At 43.6% G+C, this 22,924-nt stretch overlaps 1 protein-coding gene and 1 long non-coding RNA gene across 2 annotated transcripts in view; one reads left to right on the forward strand and one right to left on the reverse strand.

Annotated features, from left to right (window-relative positions):
- Positions 1 to 6,426, reverse strand: part of LOC115095734 — a 28,497-nt gene extending 22,071 nt beyond the window's left edge. The window contains exon 1 of the long non-coding RNA XR_003857857.1: positions 6,259 to 6,426. This is a non-coding gene — a long non-coding RNA (uncharacterized LOC115095734). The remainder of the gene's footprint in view (positions 1 to 6,258) is intronic.
- Positions 6,427 to 11,502: 5,076 nt separating this feature from the next.
- FAS (Fas cell surface death receptor) overlaps positions 11,503 to 22,924 on the forward strand; it is a 62,648-nt gene continuing 51,226 nt past the window's right edge. Inside the window, exon 1 of the mRNA XM_029609831.1 lies at positions 11,503 to 11,636. Coding sequence (XP_029465691.1) covers positions 11,595 to 11,636 — 42 coding nt within the window. The 5' untranslated portion in view covers positions 11,503 to 11,594. The remainder of the gene's footprint in view (positions 11,637 to 22,924) is intronic.

A 22,924-nucleotide genomic window follows, 5' to 3' on the forward strand; every position in this document is an offset into this window, starting at 1 on the left:
CTGTACAGGTCTTTCACACCATTTCCTTAAGAACATAAGAACCTTCCCACCCTTCTTTACCCTGCCTCACACCCCTACTTTTACCCCCCCCCCCCCAATCACTTAGTCCCCATAGTCCTCCTAATCCCCGAGTCCCTGATGGAACTCGTAGTCCTTACTCTTCCACCCTTCCCAATCATCAGCCAATTTCTGAGTGTTTGTGCTCTTCTGCTCTCCCACCCTTGGGTTGTCACCCATGCTTCCCTCCATTTGTATTCAGTATCTACCCTCCTACATCCTTCTCCAACTTCCATCCCCCTGCCTCTTCTTCCCTAGAATCTGCCCTTGCCTCTCCATCTCCTCCCTCCCTAGCATTTGCCCTTTCTGCTCTCCTCTACTGCAAACTCTGCCCCCTGTTTCTCCCCTCCCTCACAATCCACCCCCTCACTTTCCCCCTTCTATTACGGAGGCAAATTTGTATTTTGGAAAGGGATATTCAAGCTTATACATATTGCAATAAGACTGATATGTTCCGTCATTCTTAGGTGGGTGGGCCTCAAATGCTTCATTATATGCTAATTAATTCATGTGTGTGTTCTCTCCACTCTGATAAGCAGCTTCTTAGTGTTCCAAGTCTGAAAGTACGCTATACCCAAGAAACTAGATCAAGAGCTTTTCCACTAATCAGTCTGACACTTTGGCATGCCACAGACGTTCAGTTGAGGAAGGAAAAATATAGGATTTTTAGGAAAAAATTAAAAGCTACTTTTTTTATATGGCTGTTCATGTTGTCACTCTTTTTATTATTGTTTTTGTTATTTAATTTTATACGTTTCATACAAAAAAGTTGCTCAAAACTTTTGCCCTCTAGATTGCCTTTTGCTACTCTGTATACTAAGTCTCCATTATAAAGAAGGGGTGAATTGTGCTATTACTTTCAGCCCCAGGACTAACTCTCCATCTACCATTTATATATGTTCTCGAACAAACTTAAGTGACTCATCTTCTCTTTGGGCCTGTCTACAGTTACTGGCGTTTGCCTCACCCTCCCAGTCTCGGAGAACAACTATGATGTCCTAAAGGGTTTGGGTACCTTCATCTGACTCAGGATAGCACCCATGGCAGCCCAAGTATTGGGAATACCTAAGCTTCCTTTGCTGGATTTGCCTATGTGGTTTAGGTATCTTAGAATATCTAACGTATATCTGAGTATTCTATTGGGAAGACCTCTGGAAATGTTTTGTCCTTGTCAGAGTTAGCTGGACCAATCATAAAGCAGCTCCTGAGAGTCCAAAGTCTGGTTAATCCCATCCCAGTACAAAGGGATATGGAAGCCAGGGAATTCTCTTACTTCTAGCTTAACATGTCCAACTGAATAGACTTAGTTTTTGGGTACTTGCCAGGTTCTGATGGCCTGGATTGGCCACTGTTGGAAACAGGATGCTGGGCTTGATGGACCCTTGGTCTGACCCAGTATGGCATATTCTTATGTTCTTAGTAATAGCAGTGGCTATTTTCTAAGTCAACTTAATTAATAGCAGGTAAGGGATTTCTCCTCCAAGAACTTATCCAATTCCGTCTAGTTGATGGCTTCCTAGATTCTAATACTAGCAATGGTAACATGGAATAGACTTAGTTTTTGGGTACTTGCCAGGTTCTTATGGCCTGGATTGGCCACTGTTGGAAACAGGATGCTGGGCTTGATGGACCCTTGGTCTGACCCAATATGGCATGTTCTTATGTTCTTGTGTTCTTAATGCAACCTGGGTGGTTGGGTATTGTCACTGGTCTCTGTGAATAAAGGCAAGGGTCTCACTCTTCTCATAGTCAATCAGTTTCCTCCAAATGAGGATTTTAATGCTTCCCGAATCCACTAGAGTTTGGGTAAGGACCAAAGTTGAAAACCCAGAGTGGGGAATGTTCACAAAGTTGCAGAATGTGGGGCCATCAGATTGATGTCAAAGGAGTCTGGACTCCGGCCATTTCTTCACAAAAAACTTTATTTACACCAAAGAAGCAAAAACAGGTCTGCTTTCCTCAGCAGTCTTGAAAATAAAGATGGACCAATTAAATATAAGCAGTTCTGGCATATGCTCGGCTTTCTTCTCCACCCTGGGGCCTCCCTGTTCCCTTCTGAGCCTACCTTCTTATTCTCTAGCTTAGGGAAATGCTCCAGGCCCAGATTCCTTTCTGGGGAGCGTGTTAAGCTGGACCAGGCTAGATATTTGGAGCTAGTCCCTTAAGGTGTTCTGGGACTCCCTATTATATACTCCTTCACAGGGATTACACAGTTACCACAATACTTCACTCAAACTAGACTAAAATGATATACCATTTATAAAAGCAAATTGCACACAACAGCCAAGAGAGAGATGGTACTGACCAGAGAATAAAATTGTTTGTTCAATAAAATTACTTCTTATTCAATGAAGGTTTCAGCACCAAAAATGCACTAAACTGGTAGTAAAAAAGTTAGATAGTTTTAGCACACTTTCCAGGCAAATAGCATGATAATGAACTGCATATAGTAAGCCTACCAATGCAGAAAAGGGAGCCAAAAATTAGGTGAAGTAGTTTTTACTTCCATTTACTTCTCAGGAAGGTAAATCAATAAGCCATCCAAAAGAACTGGGTGCCCCCCTGTTGAGCATCCCTTGCTGACTCCCGGTCCCCATTACTCGGGAAGCCCAAATCCATGAAACTTGATTCCAGGGAAGTCTGAGTCCAGGACCCCACACCTTCTAATCCACACCTAATTATGGCCCAGAGTCCACTGCACCAAAACACTCATCCCCACTGCCTAAGCTCCCCCCTCATCAATCTAGCCCACTCTCCACTATGCCTCCCACTCTAGGCACCACCTAAATCTATCTGTCCTGTAAAATGTCTGAATCCTTCTTCCCCACGTGTTAGTTAAAAAATGGTGCCGGTTCAAATGAAGTCTGCCACCTCAGATGAACTGGTGCCATTTTTAAATAGTCAGTGGAGGAGAAAGATACAGCCATTCTACAAGACAGGAAAGTATGGAAGGTCCTGTGACATGTCTAGATTGGGGGTGCTTTGTTGGGGCGGGGGGGGGGGGTTTAGTGGGCATGTGTGATTGATTTAGTGGTGGGGTGGTAAGTGAATGGAGAGTTGGGTGAGTGGAGATGTGGGTTAACAGGGAAGGGAAGGTGATTGGGGCAAGTATGTTGGCGAGTGGGAATTAGGTGAGTGAGGAGGTGGGTTAGTGTGTGCGTGTGTGGTTCCAAGACTGAAGATCTTTGGCCCAGGGGTCCCATATCAGAGAGTCTCTAGCCCCATGACTTACCAGACTCGGGACAGAGTCAGAGAGACTCCAATTTTATGTTTTATTCAAATGGTTAGTGGTGTGCATTAAAACTTTACTTCTAGTGTTTAGAGGTGGAATTTAACTTTACTTCCATTTTTTGTAAAAAAAAAAAATCTCACACAAAATCCCTTAATAACTTACTGCATTGGTAGTAAATCTTACTTTTTAGCCTAACAGTAAAAACACAATTATCTAAATTTTATCACACTTTTTTAATCCCACTTTATTTCATCAGGTATATAAAAGATACTTATATATTTAAAAGTTGTCTATTGTTTCTGAAACGTTGGGAGCTGTATCTTTCCTCACTTTCACCTATGGCACGGGGTCTCATACCTAATGACTTGTCTACAGGGTAAACTTGTCCTCCTTTTCTATCTCCTGAGACTCATGATGTGTTGCTCTTTAGAATTAAGGTGCTTTTTGGTGCTTACAGTATGTAACTGGTTTCATCTATATATGGTTTCACTTATGACTTGAATTCTTGATTATTGTGGGAGGGAATGCTAGTCTGCCTGAAGTTTCTTTCATGTTGTTCTTATTTAGGCCCCACCAGAAAGCAGAACCACTTCAGGGGGCCATTTTTTCTAATGTCTGAATTTTATTTTTGTATACAACTACTCTTTTCATTTGTGACTATATGTTCTTTTGTTCTGCTGTTAACTTCACGTTGGTCAATAAAAAATGTTAAAAATAGAAAAAAGTTGTCTAACTTCTCCTCTAATAGCAAGACTGCCAGTAAGCTTGAAGGAGAAAACAAATTCACAATCTGTAAGAGAGAATTAATTGATCTCTACAGACAGGCAGACTTGCATTACCTGTACTGTACCAGAGGAACAATATTATACTGGGATCCACAGTTTCATTTTTAAATGTCATCTATTGTATATTTGTCATAGGCATTTTGATCTTTGAAATTCTTTTGATGATGTGGAATTTTTTTGCACAATACATACTGCAAAACTATTTCTGCTACTTCAAGCATTCCATCTTCTGCTGCAATCGTGGAACAACCTCAGCCATTCCTCCCTTTTCAGTAAGTGAATGCTATTAGTCTTGTTTTCACAAGTTAGTTTTGGGTTTTGCCTCTGATGCTGTCAAAGCCTTTACACATGAAAGGTACAATGCTTTTCCAGTGTTAGTGATCACTTTAATGTTTATAACTTAATGCCAAGATAATATAATAGGTGCAGTTAAATAAACCTGCTTTGTAGAGTACATCTGGAGGGACAACAGTCTGATGAAGTCCTGAGAAGAGAGAATCTGGGTAGAAATGACAGTCTGCTGTCTAAGCTTCCTTAAGCCTGGCTGAACCCAAGAGCCAGTGAAGGCTCTATAGAGGAAGCGAGGTAGCAAGCCATGGGCTGAGGTTACTCAAGCCTGTCTTGACTCAATCTCTTGTCTCCAGAAGGAGGGGAGGGGAGAGAGAGCACCCATACCCTAAGGCTAAGAAACAATAGGTTTCTGGAACTATGGCCACCTAACCCAGCAGAATTAAGTGCCTTTTTCTCTCCATGACTCTCTTAATTTCACCAAGTGGCTCCAAGACTACTCTAGGGCCTGACTGGCTCTTCTGTCAAAACTTCAGGTTTTCGAAGCCCCAACCGCTGTAAGTATGCAGGGGACTCCATTTGCAGCAAGGCTCTTGTTAGCCATCCTGCTAAGCAGTCTGAAAGCCGTCCTTGCTGAGGCCTCTCTGGCAGCTAAAGAGCCATAGAAGGCGCTCCTGTGACTGCCTGTCTTCTCTATAATAATAATAATAATAATAATAGTGTACCCTTTCTCTGATCTGCACTGTGATGGCAGATAATGCTGGTAACTTGTAACTACTAGTGTCTAGTGGGCCACAAAATAAGCACAGTGGTAGCAGAATTGATCCAAGTTTGGTAAATGAAAAGGAATTAGAACACTTCCTTAGAGTGTTTGTAAAAAATGTAAGAAATATTTGTTTCTGAAGTGTGTCTTTGTGAAAGGCTAGGATCCTGAAATTTATAGTAAGGCTTCAAACCAACTTCACTTAATAATTCAAATGTTGTAACAGAGAGACTGAATTAGCAATTTATTTGATATATCATTTAAAAGAGACCAAATGTATCAGTTTGCCCAAGCAATCTGCCAAGAATAATTCTATTTGTCATTTCACCCACAATTAAAGAGTAATAAAAAATAAGACACGAAAAACAAAAATGATGGAATCTCAAATATTAAAAAAATATATTAGCAAGAAGAATTCTGTGAGAATAAGGTAAGAAAAATAAGTTGCACGCCTACCTATACTCACCTGTATGTGCTTTCTTTCCAATATTTCCATGAGAAATTGCCTGTACTAGTGTAAACACTAAATGAAGTTGAACAGAGTCCCTAGCCAAAAACACAACTTAGATCAATTACTATCACTTGCAGTTCTCTTCACACTAATTATTTTTACCTGTACAAATATAGTTTCAGGGTCAAAATTATGTAATCAGCAGACACTGTTTTATTTAGAAAAAATATTTTCTCATCTATTATTTTGCGCTTACTGTTCATATCTCTATAAAAAAACAAAAACCTTACACCGAATTTATTTATTTATTAAACAATCTCATGCTAAACCGCAAATGAAGTTTTCATAAAAATAACTGTCAGTCTGTCAGAATGAATGCCATGAGATGGAGCGATGGACTGAACCCTGACAAAACGCTTAATTATTGCGCAATACAACAACCCTGATACCTAATTAGATTCAAATACCGATCCCTGAAAGCTCTGCACCGAAAGCCGGGGGTCTCTGCAGGAACCCAACTCTGTTTTAGTAAATAATCATGAGATTGAACAGAATTTGCTCCTAAATCCAGCTGCTGTAACGACAGCTTACGGGAGCGATTTTAAACGGCAGATCGCACGACTCTTGCATGCAGCTTCCTAGCTCTTAGCAAATGGCACAGCTGGAAAGGTCTCCGAATTACCTTCCCGTCAATTCCTCCTTGCTACTCTCCTGTCTTGGGTCTAAGCCGTTTTGAGATTCCGGGACTACAAATTCAGCTGCACAGCCAGGTCACCGGAGGATGATGCCACTCGCAAGCGCCTTGCGGCCGACGCTGATACCGCACGGAGACGCCGCCAGCCGCTCTTGTGGTCCCTGTAACTCTGCCCAAAATAAACTCTGGGCAGTGAGATCGTGGCCCGGGAAGAGAGGACACTTCCCCCCTCCTCCTTCTGCGGGCAAAAGTAAACATTGGGTTCCAAAGTAGTTTGAAAAGAAAAATAAAGCAATCGGGCAGCGCCTCTGGGTTACAATAGCATAGCATGTATTTATTGACTGATAGTGAATGTTGGGAAATCCGTCTGTCTTCGTTTTTGTTTGGTTTTTAAGTTTATATTCCGCCTTTCCTGACTTCAGCTGCTTCAAAGCCGTTTGCATTGAGGTATTTGAGGTACTTTTCTGTCCCCAGAGGGCTTACAATTCCAAGAGTAATGTACTAAGCATTTTTCTGAGAAAATGGACCCCTAAGTTTGTGCCTGAGGCAATGGTGGATGAAGTGCAGCAGAATTTAAAATATGGCGTCACAGGTTCACAGCCTGCTACTCCTCCACTCCTACCGTACTGATGATCTCTCTCCAGCTGAAGCTGTACAATTTTAACAGCATACTCTGCCGTAGCTCTTGTGTTCAACCTTTTTTGTCCTCCCCTACCTCTGCCCACTGTGCTAAAGATCACTCCCTAGCTATCTGCCTCTATGCCTGATTGCCTGCAGTAGAGGTGCCTTATTCTTTATGTCCTTGGTCAAGTCTTCCTGCAGTTCATGCTACCTGTTACCTGCTCAACCTGTTACCTCCCCCGGTTCTATGTGAGAAATACTAAAGCCCTGCTCTTCAAAACAGTGCCCAAGGTTAAGAGCTGCTTTTGGTCTCCCCCATCTCTTGTGCTTGCATGCTGGCAGACTCACAGACTGACTCAAAAGGGGCAGGGTGGTGCCCTTTTCTCCATGGGCTTGGCACTGGGTGATTGCCCTGCTTGCCCACTCGTGACAGTCCTGCTGCTGGTGCATGCTGGCCAACCTTGCACATAGTCCACAGTTTACTATGGCAGCTCAAAGTTAGATTCTGCAACAACGTTTCTGAAATTTGGTGATAATTATGTGACTATTTGCATATCAAATAATATGACTAGGTGTTATTTTTGTGACATTTCTTGTGTAGCCAGATAAATTATTTCTACCACTGATCCAGGTTTCTCATTAGGAGTATAGCAGTGGCGCAGGAGTCGTGGGCTATGTCCTCCGCTGCCTGGGACCAGACTGTTGCGATTTAAACTGTTGGAGATACAGTAGCTGTTTAATTAATGCTGTGATATTTTATGTTGTATGAATTTTTTATTTATTGTAATCTACAATGTATACATGCCTTGGAAGTTGCAGAATATAAGGACATGTAAATAAATAAACATGTAAATAAATAGTGCTGTGTGGATTTTTCATCTCCCCTTTTTGGCCCTTTTTTATTCTGAGTAGATGAGCAAAGTTTCCATACTCAGGCCCCTGTCTTATTTTACTCTGCCTTTCTCTTGCCTCTGCTGCTAGCACTCTCTTCTGCATCTGACTTCAAGTCATCCGTTAATCAAACAATTTATAGTCTTGGGGGAATTCTGCGCTACTGCGGAATGCAGAATTTGCGCAGAATTCTCCCTTCCCGCAGATTTATTCCCTCACCGTGCAGAATCCACCGCAGCCACATGCTTCTCCCTTCCGAATGCTCTGCTGGAAGAGGAAACAAAAGCAGAAGCATCGTGGCACGGGCAAGGTTTGCTGCGCATGGACAGCGGAGCCATCACAGGAGAATGAAATAATCACGGCACAGGCGGCTCGCATGGAGAGTGGAGGCATCGCAGGACTGGCAAAGTTCCTGCATTGACAGCAGAGGCAGCACGGCAGGGGCGAGGTTAGCAAGCTGCACCGTGCTAAGGCCAGGAACCTACAATCAGAAAGAGAGGGAGGGGGAAAGAGAGAGGGCAGGGGGAGGGAGGAAGAGGGGTAGGGAGGGAAAGAGGAGAGGGGATGGAAGGAGGGAGAGAGGGGAGGGGGAAAGAAAGAAGGGAGGAGGAGGGTTTCCAGTGGGGGCTCAAAGTATGAGGGGAAAGCAGGTGAATGGGACAGGGGCAGAGGCCAAGGGGGATTCATATTTCCATTTGTTCTGGGCCAAAGGTCTGCAGCCTTTGACATGGGTGCCCTGGCACTGGACAGCTGAGCGGACTCTGCCTTTCCCCACAGAGGATGCATTTAACCAAACATCTCCTGCTGCGTGAGACAGACCCCACAGCAGTGGGAGATGTTTGGTTAAATGCGACTCCCGCTGCTGCATGTGAGGCTTGGAGCTAGCTTTCTGATTCAGGTAGCGGCAGCGGTCATTGCCTGCTCAGCTTTCTAGTGCCGTGGGTTGCCATTAGACCTCACCCTGCTGGCGGCCCTGAGAGTGTATGCGTGAACCCTTGTGTTTGTTGAGAGCCAGTGTGGGTAGGTAGGTGTCTACCTGGGAGTCTGTATGTGTGTGGGGGGGGGGGGGGGAGGGGGAGTGTGTGTGTTTGTGTGTATGAGTGTGAGGTTGTATGTGGGGAGACAGAACATGTATGTGACAGATGGCATGTGAGAGAAAGCATATGTCTGAATTTCATGTAAAAGAGACAACATGCTGGGGATTCATCCCAAGTCTCCCATATGGCAGTGCATGATGCAGTCATTGGAGAAGCCACTTCCACTGCAGCTGCATCAGAGCCCATGCAGTGAAGGGGCCCTGGTATGGACACTCAAGTGGAGGGTAGCAACAACTGCAGCAGTCCCTGCCAGCTTGGCTCATCTGCCAGCAGCAGTGATTGCTGCCACTGTCGACAGATGAGCCAAGTTGCCAGGGACACTCAGGTGTCAGCAGCTACTGCCATTGCTGACAGACAATCCTAGTGTCACTGAGGGTGATTGGTGCTGGGCTGAGATCTTTCTCAAATGCAGATGGTAAACATTCTCTGTACAGTTTGGTACTTTTTGCCAAAAGGAAATGACTAACAGGGTAATTTATCAAATCGCGTTCTGTTCGTATGTCTCACTGCATGTAAAAGTGGCCCCTAAGCCCTACACTACTACCTAAACCTCACCTCGAGTTACTAGGTGGGCCTCCTATAGTAGCATAAATAGCTAACTACTACAAGGGCCTTGTAGATAGTGTTTCTCTCTCTCTCTCTCTCACTCACAGTGGTGAAATGAGCACTTTGCAGGAAGGGAAATGCAATTATTTAGATATTACCACAAAGTGCAAAAAGTTAACACACTTTGTGGTAATACCTATGTGAAGTGCTAAGATAATGCACATTGTGATAAAAAGGCTATTGCCATAAAACATGCCCCTTTTCCTATCGCATGCAACATTTAGTGCAGTTTCATAAATCTTGTCCCAAATGAGAAAAATATGAAGGCTCCTTGTTTTCTGTACTATTATTTAAATAAAAATACTGGATTGCACTGAAATGCAGAATAATTTGCAAAAAATACTGTGGTATTTTAACAAATGTGCAGAATTTTGCAGAATTTAGAAATGTGTGCACAGAATTTTCAATTTTTTGTTGCAGAATTTTCAATTTTTTTTGTGCAGAATTCCCCCAGGAGTAAATAATTTAGCGCTGGGCTAGTCCTGGTATTTATCTAATTGATTGTAATGGGGTAAAACAGAACTGGTCCAGCCTGCCCCTGATAACCCACATTTTCTGGCAATAAAAAAAACCTCTTTAATGGACCTAATGCCTGAGTCAAGCACATGGTCTAGTGTGGTTGGCTATAAATACAGCTTAGACAAAGGAGACAGTAATTGCTCTTTTAAGGTGACTTCAGCTTTTTATCAAGTATTGTGTTCAGTGCGGCATGAAATATTTAAGTTGATTAAAATTTTCAGGTGGAGGGACCTTTCCAGAGCCTGGGGATTTAGATTAAATAAAAAAAAAAAAGAGAGACCCGTACTTTATATAGTCCTGGGGGAATTCTGTACTACTGCGGAGCGCAGTAGAATTGCCAAATTCTGTGCAGAAAATAGCAGAGGAGACCCCGGCATGCCGTGAACGGAGTGCGCGAAGATGAAGGCCCGCATGTGCCGCAGGATGCGCTCCGCTCGTGGCGAAGATGAAGGCCCAGGTGCGCCATTCGCAGTGAAAATGGAAGGCCCCCATGTGCTGTGAACGGAGTGTGCTCCACTCGCGGTGAAGATGGAAGGCCCCAGTGAGAGAGAATGGGTGTGAGAGAGGAGAGGGAGAGGGGTGTGAGAAAGGGGAGGGGGTGTGAGAGAGGAGAAAGGGTGTAAGAGAGGGGAGGGGAGGGGGTGTGGGGGAGTGGAGGGTGAGAGTAGGGAGAGGGGTGTGAGAGAGGGGAGGGTGAGAGAGAGCATGGGAGGTAAGAGAGCGGGGGGGGGGGGATACTTGAGTGTGGGTTTCAGAGAGAGGAAGCCTATATGAGGAGATTGTGAAGGAGTGTGTATGTGTGTGAGAGATTGGGAGCTCGTGTGTATGAAAAAGGGATCCTGTGTATGTGAGGGTGCTAGCCTGTGTGAAGGGATTGTGTATGTGTGAGACAGAGCCTGTGTGAAGGGCTGCGTGAGAGAGAGACATAGGTAGCCTGTGTGAGGATGTATATGTGAGAGAGAAAGGGAGCTTGTATGTGTGTGTATGGAAGAGAGCGGGACCCTGTATGAGGGGATATGTGTGTGGGAGAGTGAGGAAGCCTGTATGAGGGTGTGTGTATGTGTACTAGAGGGAAGGAGCATGTGTGTGAGAGAGGGAGGGACAGAGGGAGTCTGTGTGAGGGGCAGTACTGAGAATGGGGTCAAACTCTGGGACTGGCGATAGAGTGGAAGGGGGTTGAGCCTAGAGGTAGAGGGGAGAGATACTGCAGGTGGAGGAGTTGGGGCCTGAGAAGGCAAAATGGCCAGGGGAGTAGGGAGAGCAAGTGGAAGGGACACTCTTACAGTGAATGTCTAGGGAAATTCTGCTCAAAATATTTAAAATTCTGCATCTGTAAGTAATAACTTTTTTCTGTATTTAGAATGTGATTACTTAGACTGTCATGTAAATTGTGTTATTCTGACCAATATAAAGTTTGCAGAACTTTACATTTTTTGCGCAGACTTCCCCCAGGCGTATAGTGAGTTAGTAATAGCGTTTCCTTAAATGAGGGGAGTTTCCGAGGGCGGGACCTTTAGTGACTCACCAGAGCCTCTTGAGAAACCTCAAGATGTTACTTTCACTTTGTGACAAGTACAGACGGGCGGCAGAATGGTAGCTCTGAAGATTCCTCAGCTTGCACCTCTCTTCTTGGTAAGTAATTATTTCTGTCCAAAACTATGCCCCAACCTGTTCGGAGGCAGAGCAGTCGCTTTATTTTTGTAAAGTAGCGGCGCGGTCCTTGCGAGGCTTCCGAGGCTGTTTCTCTTGTACCGGCGAGGCCCCGACGCGTTTCCTCCCTGTGGCTGCCGAGCACTAAACGTTTATTGTTTGCCGGGTTGGTTTTCCCCTTGTTTTGATGACTTCACTATGTGAGACAGTCGTGCTGTCTGGTAAAACAGAGGTGGTCTTTCTCTCTCCTCTTGTCCTTGTGGCAAATTAGCGGTGAGGTGTGCAGCAGGATTCACAGATTTGGAGGAATCTGACGGGGGCTGTGATGCCGTGGCCTCTCGAACCGAAATTACGAATTCATTTCACATAAACTGCCTTTCTGAAGCCCCTACCAGCCTGGGATGGATCTGTAAGACTGTGATGATGCCTTTGAGTTAGTCCCCTGTACACAAGAAAGTAGAGGACTTGTATAGTTTCAGAGCAGGCAAGTATTCTTCTCAATGGCAGCAGAAAGCTTTTTTTTTTGGGGGGGGGGGGCGGGGTGGGGTGGACAATGCAAATTGCCCTTAACTCTTTCCCCAATATAGTGGGGAGAGGTGAGAGCTGGGGACAGGAAGAGAAGAGGGGGCTGAGGGGAGAGTAACACTCTGTAGCCCCAACATTACCTCCCCCACTAAAATAATAAAGGTAATAAAACAATACTCACAAAAAATAAGAATTTCAAAACAACTAAGGAACAGAATATCCCTAATGCCAATAAAATATGTAAAAACAGCAAACACCAAGCAATATTACCAAGCAATAATTACAACAAATAAGGATAACAAAAATTCCTCTCTCCGTACCTTGAATGTCTGATTTCCAGGTGTCCTGAGATTGTCCTGGGTTAGGATAGGGAGGGAGGAGCACACAATCTTTCTTCCCCTCCCTGTCACCTAGGGGGTCATTTTCCAAAGCCATTTTCCATCACTAATGGGGCAGAGTTGGGGCAGCGACAAGACCAAAACAGGAGGAGTTGGGGCGGACACTGCAAAGACATTGCGGACAGCAAAAAGGTAAGAACCCTTTTCGCTGCCAATTTCGCACCCAATAGCACCACCTTTTATGATGGCGCTATTTGGTGCAAAAGCACTCTTCTGAATACACTTTATTACATCTGGCCCTTTGTAAGTGAACTAAATGCAGAATTTAACTCTGCATGGAAAATGCTAACAAATGCCCTCTTATTTCACAGTCAGAATCCACCTACCCTTGGGTTTTACAGTGTTGTATTGGTGGTGTATCCACAGGTTACAGATCTCTGCTTGGGTTTCCTGGGTGGCCAGAAAAGCATTTAGGAAGCAGCATGTTACATCCTGCTGTGGGTTGTTACAAGTCCAGATGGCCTGTTGCTCAGCAGATTATTACAATAATCACAAACCACGCGCCACCAGTCTCTCAGAAAGAGCAGTGCTATGCGCAGAACTCACAGTATGCTAATCCAGTAATCTCTTAGGTTTGGATTTCTTATTTTCTCGTGAAGACACAATTGATCTTCATAATGGTAACTTTCACTTTACGTTTCTAGCTCTGCTCTGTGTTTACTTCAGTGCTGTTGCAAAATCAATTCAGCAACTGGAGAGAAACAGAAAATGCTTCCACTGCTTTACCAGTTACTGGAAATCGGGGCTCAGGTACAGAATAGATTCTCAGAGATTAAAGTCTGAGATTAGAGATTCTGACTACTGAAGATACTGTGCATCTGCTGTTTGCATCCTGTTTACATCATGAACCCCTTTACAGGTGACATAAATGCGTGATGTTTTGAATGGCATAGAAATCTCTCAACTTTTCTGTCCTATGAGAAGGCAATTTGAGCTTCTCTAACAACTCTCTAACAACTCTTCCTTTTTTAATTACTGTAGAAATGTAATGCCACCCTTCTTCCTAAATACAAGTTTGGGCATTTTTCATCTCACCTTCATAAAGGGGTACTCATGTGCTTTATCTAGCGTTGACCATGATATGCGCAAACAATGGAGGCCAGTGAATGACTCCCGCTGCTCATTCTTTGTGTCTCTTTTCTAGAGGCCGTGGTTTATAATCGTTAAAAGAGTACAAGATGTCTGTCAGCTGTGCCTGGGCAGCTTTAACACATGCTGTCAGCTTTACCTGCTGGCAGTAGGTGGGCCGAGTGGTGGCACTGGATATTGTATAAACATACTCAAGCTTACTGATGGCTTGAGAGCCACCATGGCAGCACCCCAGCAGTCTCCTGCCTGCATTCCTGCAGCTAGCCCTCCAGGACCAATGCCGGGACTCGAAGGACCACCCCAGGTGGATCGTCCTCCTTCTCCAAAATCCGTGACGTCTGGCATGGTTGTTTCCTACTTTTCTGTCTGCAAACATTGTTGATGGGTCCAGTGTGTGCTGCCAGAGTAAGAGAGAGTTTTCCCTTCAAAATAATATTTTGCCTCCTACTTCTTGGACTTGCTGCACGAATGTGTCTTATTTTTCGGACAGACCCAGATCCTGTGAGGCAGCTGCTCCATGTTGGAACATGGCACCCTACTTTCTGGATACAAGGGGGCAGACATGGAGAGGGCAAGGGTGCTCCTTTTTGGGTTGAGTAGATCCAGTCTTTGAGTATTTACTTATACGAGTCTGTCATTGTCCATCATGGAGTCTGATTCTGTCTGCAAATGTTTTTATGGAGCATCTTTCTCTGAGTTCTTCTGTCTTGTGTGAATGTCATTTGGTTCATCATCTTATCAGTGCATATTCCTCCTTCTCTTCTTTCTGTGTCATTTTTTTTTTTGTCCGTACTTTGGGTGTGGCCCTTTATGTTACTAAATTCTGAGTCTGGGTTGGAAAAATCTTGGGTATCAGATCGCCCGGGTATTTAAAAATAGGTGGTGGAGGTGAAGGGGAGCCCTCTATTGGAGGCATAGTTGTCTGTGCTGCCTTCTTTCCTGTTTGCCACTTTTTGCTCTCTCTGCTTTCCGCGAGTCATCCTGTCTCCTTTTTTTTCTCTTTCAACCTTGCCCGGGAGCAGCAGCAGCAGGAGGAGATGACCTCCTGGAGGGTGGAGACAGAATCAGTAACCACCCACCAATGAGGCACTGGCGCACTGTCAACTCTCACCCTTCCCTCCAGGAAGAGATGAAAAAGTTGACATATTTTTAAATTATATTTAAATATATGTTTTATAACTTCTCTGTTCTGTATGTATTACTTAATAGGTTTAGTGATGTGAGAGCATGCGTGATAGGTCTGAGTGGTGGCGTGTGGATGCATGTGCACAGTGTATGTCCTGGGTACACGTATGAATGTTGGAGGGTGGAGGGGCATGTGTAGTGATTGTACTGGCTGGGTCATCAAAGCCACTTTTCAAAAGACAAATGCCTTATTGTGCTATATTGATCAAAGTATTCTCTTTAACGTGGCAAAAAGAAGGCTCTTTCCTCAGACTTTTTTCTGACTGCAGTGGAATTAGAGTTAAAGGAAAGGGTTGATTTTCTATGAGAGGCAAATAAAATTTAAAAGAGAGTTGTTGTTTTTTTCTGCCAAAAAAAAATGAGACTGAACTTACTCCTGCTCAGAGTGTGAGTAAATAGATTCAGCGTACAGCCTGAGGGAGGTGAATAAGATATCTACCTGGAAGGGGATGAATAACCCTTTAGGAGCAGAGCCAAAAGCAGAGTGGAGCCCACCTTCTGTGTACTCTGAACATCTTTCTTCAGGCCCTACTGAATATGTTTTGTCAAAAAAATCTCGTAAGGCAGTCAAATATTCCCTTTATGACAGCAGACACTTGGGAAGAACCCGATATTTGGCTGCTTTTCACCTAATGGAAGTCCAAATCTCCAGGGTCGAATTGTGATTAATTCTTGTGTACTTCCAAATTTTGCAGAATAGAGGCCAAAGAAAATATTTAAAGCAGGTAAATAATCCGATATTTTTCCAGAGAGAACATGAGAACATGCCATACCAGACCAAGGGTCCATCAAGCCAGCATCCTGTTTCCAACAGTGGCCAATCCAGGCCACATGAACCTGGCAAGTTCCCAAAAACTAAGTCTATGCCATGTTACTGTTGCTAGTAATAGCAGTGGCTATTTTCTAAGTCAACTCAATTAATTGCAGGTAATGGACTTCTCCTCCAAGAGCTTATCCAATCCTTTTTTAAACACAACTATACTAACTGCACTAACCACATCCTCTGGCAACAAATTCCAGAGTTTAATTGTGCGTTGAGTAAAAAAGAACTTTCTCCAGTTAGTTTTAAATGTGCTGCTAACTTCATGGAATGCCCCCTAGTCCTTCTATTATCCGAAAGAGTAAATAACCGATTCACATTTACCCATTCTAGACCTCTCATGATTTTAAACACGTCTATCATATCCCCCCTCAGCCGTCTCTTCTCCAAGCTGAACAGCCCTAACCTCTTTAGTCTTTCCTCATAGGGGAGCAGTTCCATCCTCTTTATCATTTTGGTCGCCCTTCTCTGTACCTTCTTCATCCCAACTATATCTTTTTTTGAGATGCGGCGACCAGAATTGTACACAGTATTCAAGGTGTGGTCTCACCATGCAGCGATACAGAGGCATTATGACATTTTCCGTTTTATTCACCATTCCCTTTCTAATAATTCCCAACATTCTGTTTGCTTTTTTGACTGCCGCAGCACACTGAACCGACGATTTCAATGTGTTATCCACTATGACACCTAGATCTCTTTCTTGGGTGGTAGCGCCTAATATGGAACCTAACATTGTGTAACTATAACATGGAGTTTTTTCCCTATATGCATCACCTTGCACTTATTCACATTAAATTTCATCTGCCATTTGGATGCCCAGTTTTCCAGTCTCACAAGGTCTTCCTGCAATTTATCACAATCTGCTTGATATTTAACTACTCTGAATAATTTTGTATCATCTGCAAATTTGATTACCTCCACTCGTCGTATTTCTTTCCAGATCATTTATAAATATATTGAAAAGTAAGGGTCCCAATACAGATCCCTGAGGCACTCCACTGCCCACTCCCTTCCTCTGAGAAAATTGTCCATTTAATCCTACTCTGTTTCCTGTCTTTTAGCCAGTTTGTAATCCACGAAAGGACATCGCCACCTATCCCATGACTTTTTACTTTTCTTAGAAGCCTCTCATGAGGAAGTTTGTCAAATGCCTTCTGAAAATCGAAATACACTACATCTACCGGTTCACCTTTATCCACATGTTTATTAACTCCTTCAAAAAAGTGAAGCAGATTTGTGAGGCAAGACTTGCCCTGGGTAAAGCCATGCTGACTTTGTTCCATTAAACCATGTCTTTCCATATGTTCTGTGGTTTTGATGTTTAGAACACTTTCCACTATTTTTCCTGGCACTGAAGTCAGGCTAACCGGTCTGTAGTTTCCCGGATCGCCCCTGGAGCCCTTTTTAAATATTGGGGTTACATTAGCCACCCTCCTTGCATTGTATTCTTAGCAAATAGCAGATGCACAGCATCTTGAGTAGTCAGAGTCTCTAATCTCAGACTCTAATCTCTGAGAATCTATTCTGTACCTCAGCCCCGATTTCCAGTAACTGGTGAGGCAGTGGAAGCATTTTCTGTTTCTCTCCAGTTGCTGAAATGATTTTGCAACAGCACTGAAGTAAACACAGAGCAGAGCTAGAAACGTAAAGTGAAAGTTACCATTATGAAGACCAATTGTGTCTTCACGAGAAAATAAGAAATCCAAACCTAAGAGATTACTGGATTAGCATACTGTGAGTTCTGCAGCAAGGGTACTTAATGGTGTGTAAAAAAAACAATGTAACGGGGAGGGGGGAGGTATGCTTTTACACTGTATACACTATCCTGTGTCACACTCCTTGTTGTTTTTCTTTCCTCTCTTCCCCCTCCCCTCTTGTTACATTGTGTTACGATCCTAATGGGAAGGGGGAATGAAAATGCTAATAAAATCTGAGCAGAGCTTTCAATGATAGATCGAGGAGAGTATCTTTTTTTTTTTTTCTGAATCTTAAAAGCACCCAGATTTCCTAACGATAACTTAGTATTATTGTAAATCCATTCATGGTTAGCACTCAATGCTAACTTGCTGACAAGTAAATCAGGATGCTAATAACTTCATTAACCTGTGCTAACATCTGTGACATCTGTGCATTTTTATATTCCTAATTAGGGCTATACAGGATATTTAGTTTGAAAAAAAATCTAGTAAACTTCATGCTGCTGTACACGCACACAAAATTAACTCATGGGCAGAGCAGCATCTTTGACCAAGCAAAATTCAGATGGGGGAGAAGGAGTCCCAGTGAAAGTCCCAGCCGTTGCTCAACAGTAACATCTACTGCACATATCCTGGGCCTCTGATGGAACAGTGGGCTGTGGCCCTGGCCAAGGATTTTTGTGATGGCTAGTGAACATGGAAAGCAGGTTAAAATGGGGAAAACCCACATTTTGGCTCATGGTGCATGTTCTCAGTGAGGGATGGTTCCTTTCGAATCGAAAGCATAAAGGAGGAGGAAGGAAACTGCTGGGCAAATACAAATAAATGGAAGCCTGAAACACATGCTGCCAACTGCATTCAGTTTATATAACACTGCATAATAATGCACATCTTGACAGAGCTGAATTCTTTGCCCATTAGATTGCTGCTATAACAATTGATAGGACATACTTAAGTTGTTTTACTAGTCTTTAGAGATGTGCTTTGGGTAAAACTTTTATGTCGGGCTTCGTTTTGGGGCCCCCCCACGGGAATTTCATTTTTCCCGTGGTTTGGAGGTTTTTTTTTCGGGTGTCCCGATTTTCGGGTTAGTGCGCACTATCAGGAGATGGTGCGCACTAACCTGGCAGAGTTAGTGTGCACTAACTCAAAAATGAATTTTTTCCGAAATTTTGGAAAAAATCAATCGTTTTTCGGTTCTCCCAAACCATTCCGAATTAGGCAATTTCGTTGACATTGCCTAATTCAGGAAAAACGATTGCACATCCCTATTAGTCTTGGGGGCAGATTTTTAAAAGTTGCGCGAGCGCGTACTATTGTTCGCGCAGCAGGTGCGAACAAAAGTACGCCTGATTTTATAAGGTACGCGTGTATCTTATAAAATCTGGGGTCAGCGCTCGCAAGGCTGCGCAAAATCGGCAGCCTGCGCGCGCCGAGCCGCGCAGCCTGCCTCCATTCCCTCCAAGGCTGCTCCGATTTCGGAGCGGCCTCGGAGGGAACTTTCCTTCACCCTCCCCGTACCTTCTCCTACCTAACCCACCCCCCCGGCCCTATCTAACCCCCCCCTTACCTTTGTCGGCAAAGTTACGCCTGCTGGAAGCAGGCGTAACTTTGCGCGTGTCGGCCGGCAGCCCCGCTCCGTCCTCCGGTCCCGGGGGCTGGTCCAGAGGCCTCGACCATGCCCCTGGGCCGGCGCCACGGCCCGCCCCCGAAACGCCGCGTCAGTAGGCCCCGCCCCTGACACGCCCCCTTACAAAAGTCCCGGGACTTACGCGTGTCCCGGGGCTTTACGCGCGCCGGCGTGCGCGGGCCTTTGAAAATCTGCCCCTTGATGTTCTGCCGTATAAAAAGGACAACATCGAAGAAGTGTGGCTTTTTTTTTTTTAGCTGTGTCTCTTCTCTAAAGGATCCTCGATTTAAATAAAATTTTACTACTACTGCTCATTAACCAACTTTCCAAAGGAAGAACTGTAACATTATGAGATCATCATGTCTATAGGAGTGTGTTTATCCCTTATAACCTTTTGTGTTTCGTATCCACACTAGGAGTACATGTCAAATTTTTGGTTTGTTTTTTCTATGTCTTCCACTTGTTTCATTCATTTTTTGATTTGAGCATGCACTATTTTTTTTTTACACTGTACACTATTTTATTTTTGCAAGGGCACATACGTTTGTGAATCATGCATGCTAAATGCTTTAGTGTGTCTAAAATTGCATAAACATTAAAAACATATTTAAGAGGAAATTTTTATGAGATACGTAAGCGCTATATGGGCACATATGTCCACCCAATTTTATAAACCTCGCTTATGTGCACTCAAATACCACTCCGTAAACAAATCAGTGAGTGTAAAAAAAAAAAAAAAAAAAGTCAGGATAGGGAGGGGGACAACACGGGCATAAATTTCTGTTTTATAACCAGTGTAAGTGGCACTCATCCAGCTGTAACCATGCGCCCATTTACTTCTGCTATTTTTCAGGTGTAGGTTTGAATAACTCCTTCTAGCCATATATTGATTGGGTGAAGGGTCAGGCTGAATAACTAGGGAGATCTCAAAGACCTAGAGATAGTCTGCCAGTTTGCCCAGTCTGTTAGGTTAAACCAATCATTTCCTGCACGTGCATATATTACAGGAATGCGGTTCTTGCGCGTGTAAATGCCGAGAAATGCTAAAGAAAATGCACAAATAAAATAACATTTGATCATATATATGCTTTAAAATTAGGAGCTCACTTGTGCGCGCTGGGCATATTTTATAACATGCACACTCTCATCTCCATCCATGGCTCTCACAAGTATAAACTATGGGGATTGACCCTGTAACATACACTCGAATCATTCCTCTCACATACCACTAAGCCTAAGAAAACCCACATAAGACATGACATGTCACCAAAAAGAAAATCCTTTTATACAAAAGTAATGTTAAAGAGAACTTCTCCCCCCTTAACAGGAGGTGGATGTGAATGAAGGGCAAATCCCAAAAAAGAAGTAATGCCAGAGTGCACAGAGAGGGACAGAAGAGAACGGGCCCTGTGTAAAGTTGGTCCAGGTGGTACATACAAACAAGGAAAGAGAACTCAGCAGATGCTACAGTGCATGCCAGAGACAGAGACACACATGCCATATGTTGGAAAATTGCAGACATGTAATGGGAAGTACACACGGGATGGATCAGCTTCTGTGGCTATGGCTTGACCACCATGCTGACATATCTCTGTGGGTCCTCCATCCACTAATGAAACCCTTTAAGCTCCCTCCATTTTTGCCTCCTGGTACACAGTAGGCAAGCTGGCCCATTGAGCTCTGGATGAGGAAGAGGTGCCTCACAGGAAAAACTTACAAAAACTGAAAATGCTCATTATTGGACCAAGTCCAACATGTACAAAGCAAGGTGTTAATCTAGAGAAAAGACTCTCTCTGACAGCATGTAGTGGATACATCGGGAAAGTGAACAGATCCTACCTTTTACACACAAAAAGATAAAAGCAAGGACAGATTAAAGTAACCAGAGATAGGAGAACTCATCAGAGGTAGTCCTCTGGGACGCAGTATTTGTCCCAGAGGACCAGCTGCAGGAAAACTGGCAGGCCAGCAGTGACTGGGGATCATGAGGGAAGTTTGGACCCTGGCTTCCGTTCTGTCTTGATCAGGTCTGAGTGTAATATCTAAGCACAGGTGAGAGGCATCCTGTACCCTTTGGTGAGTCCAAACAGCAGGCTTTAGAGAAGAAACAAGATGAAAGAGGCTTCTAGGTATGTCCACATGTGGCCAGTGCTTTTAGTCTTGCTGGCCTGTGTGGAAAGAGGTTGCAAGATTGAGGCCATGCCAGCAATGAAGGGTTTGAGGACTGCATGGTGTGTGTAAGGGAAAGTACTAGTGTCCTATGAATGTTGTCCTGTCATCAAGAGGACAGCTTTGAATAAAGGATTTAGAATAATGATTTTGTAGATAGGAGCAAGTCTTTGTTTTTTTTTAATCTTTGCAACATGCTGGCCTAGCTTACCAGCAGTTCCTCATGCACTGCAGCTTGCTAAAGTATTGGCATTTTATTTACCAACTGTAACAGTTATCCATTTATTTTATGTGTGTATGACTAGGGCAGGGAACTGCAGTCCTGGAGTGCCACAAACTGGTTTGGTTTTCAGGGCATCCACTATATGTAGGGCATATAGTGGATGGGCATCTCCATTATATGTAGACATATATCTACATATAATGGAGACAGTGCTTGCAAATATCCATAATGACTATGCATGAGGGATATCTTGAAAACCAGACCAGTTTGTGGCACTCCAGGACTGGAGTTGCCTATCCCTGGTGTAAGAGCTCTTGGATTTTGCGTATTGATTCCAATGGAGCCAGAGTAAATTATTATTTCCAAGAATATGCAAATAAGATGATTTGGAGATTGGGCAGGCATTTTTAGCTTTTTGCCCTTTGATCACATTGATATCACAGGCTGAGTGTGCTCAGAGTGGTTTCCACCATCATTTTCTGTAGGGAATTGATATCACCACAGCAATTTTTTATGCACGGATATTGAGGTTCTTGCTATAAGGATCCATTGCCAAACCCTCCTCCAGCCTGCAAGTGGTGGTGTAAACTGCTTGGACTATCTATCCAGTACTCCCAGCTCAGTGCTTATTGCTTCCCTTGGTGGCCATCTTATATCCTGTGTAGACTTGTATTTATACTGAGGCAGTTTCGTCAGGCAGTTGCCAGATCTTGGTCCTACCTTATGATCCTTGTACTCTGGCTCCATTCCTGTCTCCAAAAGACTTTTTCTACAGATTCCTATTCAGCACTCCTACTGTTTTCTTCCCTGGATTCTTAGATTCACAGATTCCTGGTTTGTCCAACTTCTCACTTAATTCCAGATCTCTCACTTCTTGCTCATATCAAGGGGCTATCCCTGTCTGTCATATGTCGCCAGCCACTAACCACAAACACTGGAGACCTCAACCCAAAGTCAAGGTGACTCGCATAGGCGGAAGACTTCTACCGTCAGCTGTCTGGATTTGGCTCTCCTGACACTAGGCCACTCATTTCTGGGGCAGCCCATAGATGACAACTGTCACACTTGCATAGGGAAATGAAGCGGGTAATACATTCTATGGTTCAGAGTTGGATGGGCCCCAGATACCTCATTAGATGCCCATTTTCTACATATTTGCCCTTATTTGGCCTTTAGCACAGCCTCCTCTTCAGTTTTAAATAGCAAATATTTTTTAGTTACTCCTTGTCCAAATAAATAGTCACCTCTGCCTCCTTTCTGGCATCGGAAGGTTTGAATTGACCTCTTACATTCCACCTAAAACTTATAGGGGGTAATTTTCAAAAGGTTTTATGCAAATAAATTTATTTATTTATTTAAAATATTTTCCATACCATCACAACGGTTTACAGAAAGGCACATATAAAAAATTTGATAATTATATTAGTTAACAATATCAATAGGGAGTGCCATTAAAGACCGGTAACATAGTTTCAAATATTGATTATTTTTAAATGTTGTAAATCTTGACTTTTTCCTGCAATTATCAGTG

Source organism: Rhinatrema bivittatum, chromosome 7 (genome assembly GCF_901001135.1).
Source record: "Rhinatrema bivittatum chromosome 7, aRhiBiv1.1, whole genome shotgun sequence".
In the NCBI taxonomy this organism is placed as follows: domain Eukaryota; kingdom Metazoa; phylum Chordata; class Amphibia; order Gymnophiona; family Rhinatrematidae; genus Rhinatrema; species Rhinatrema bivittatum.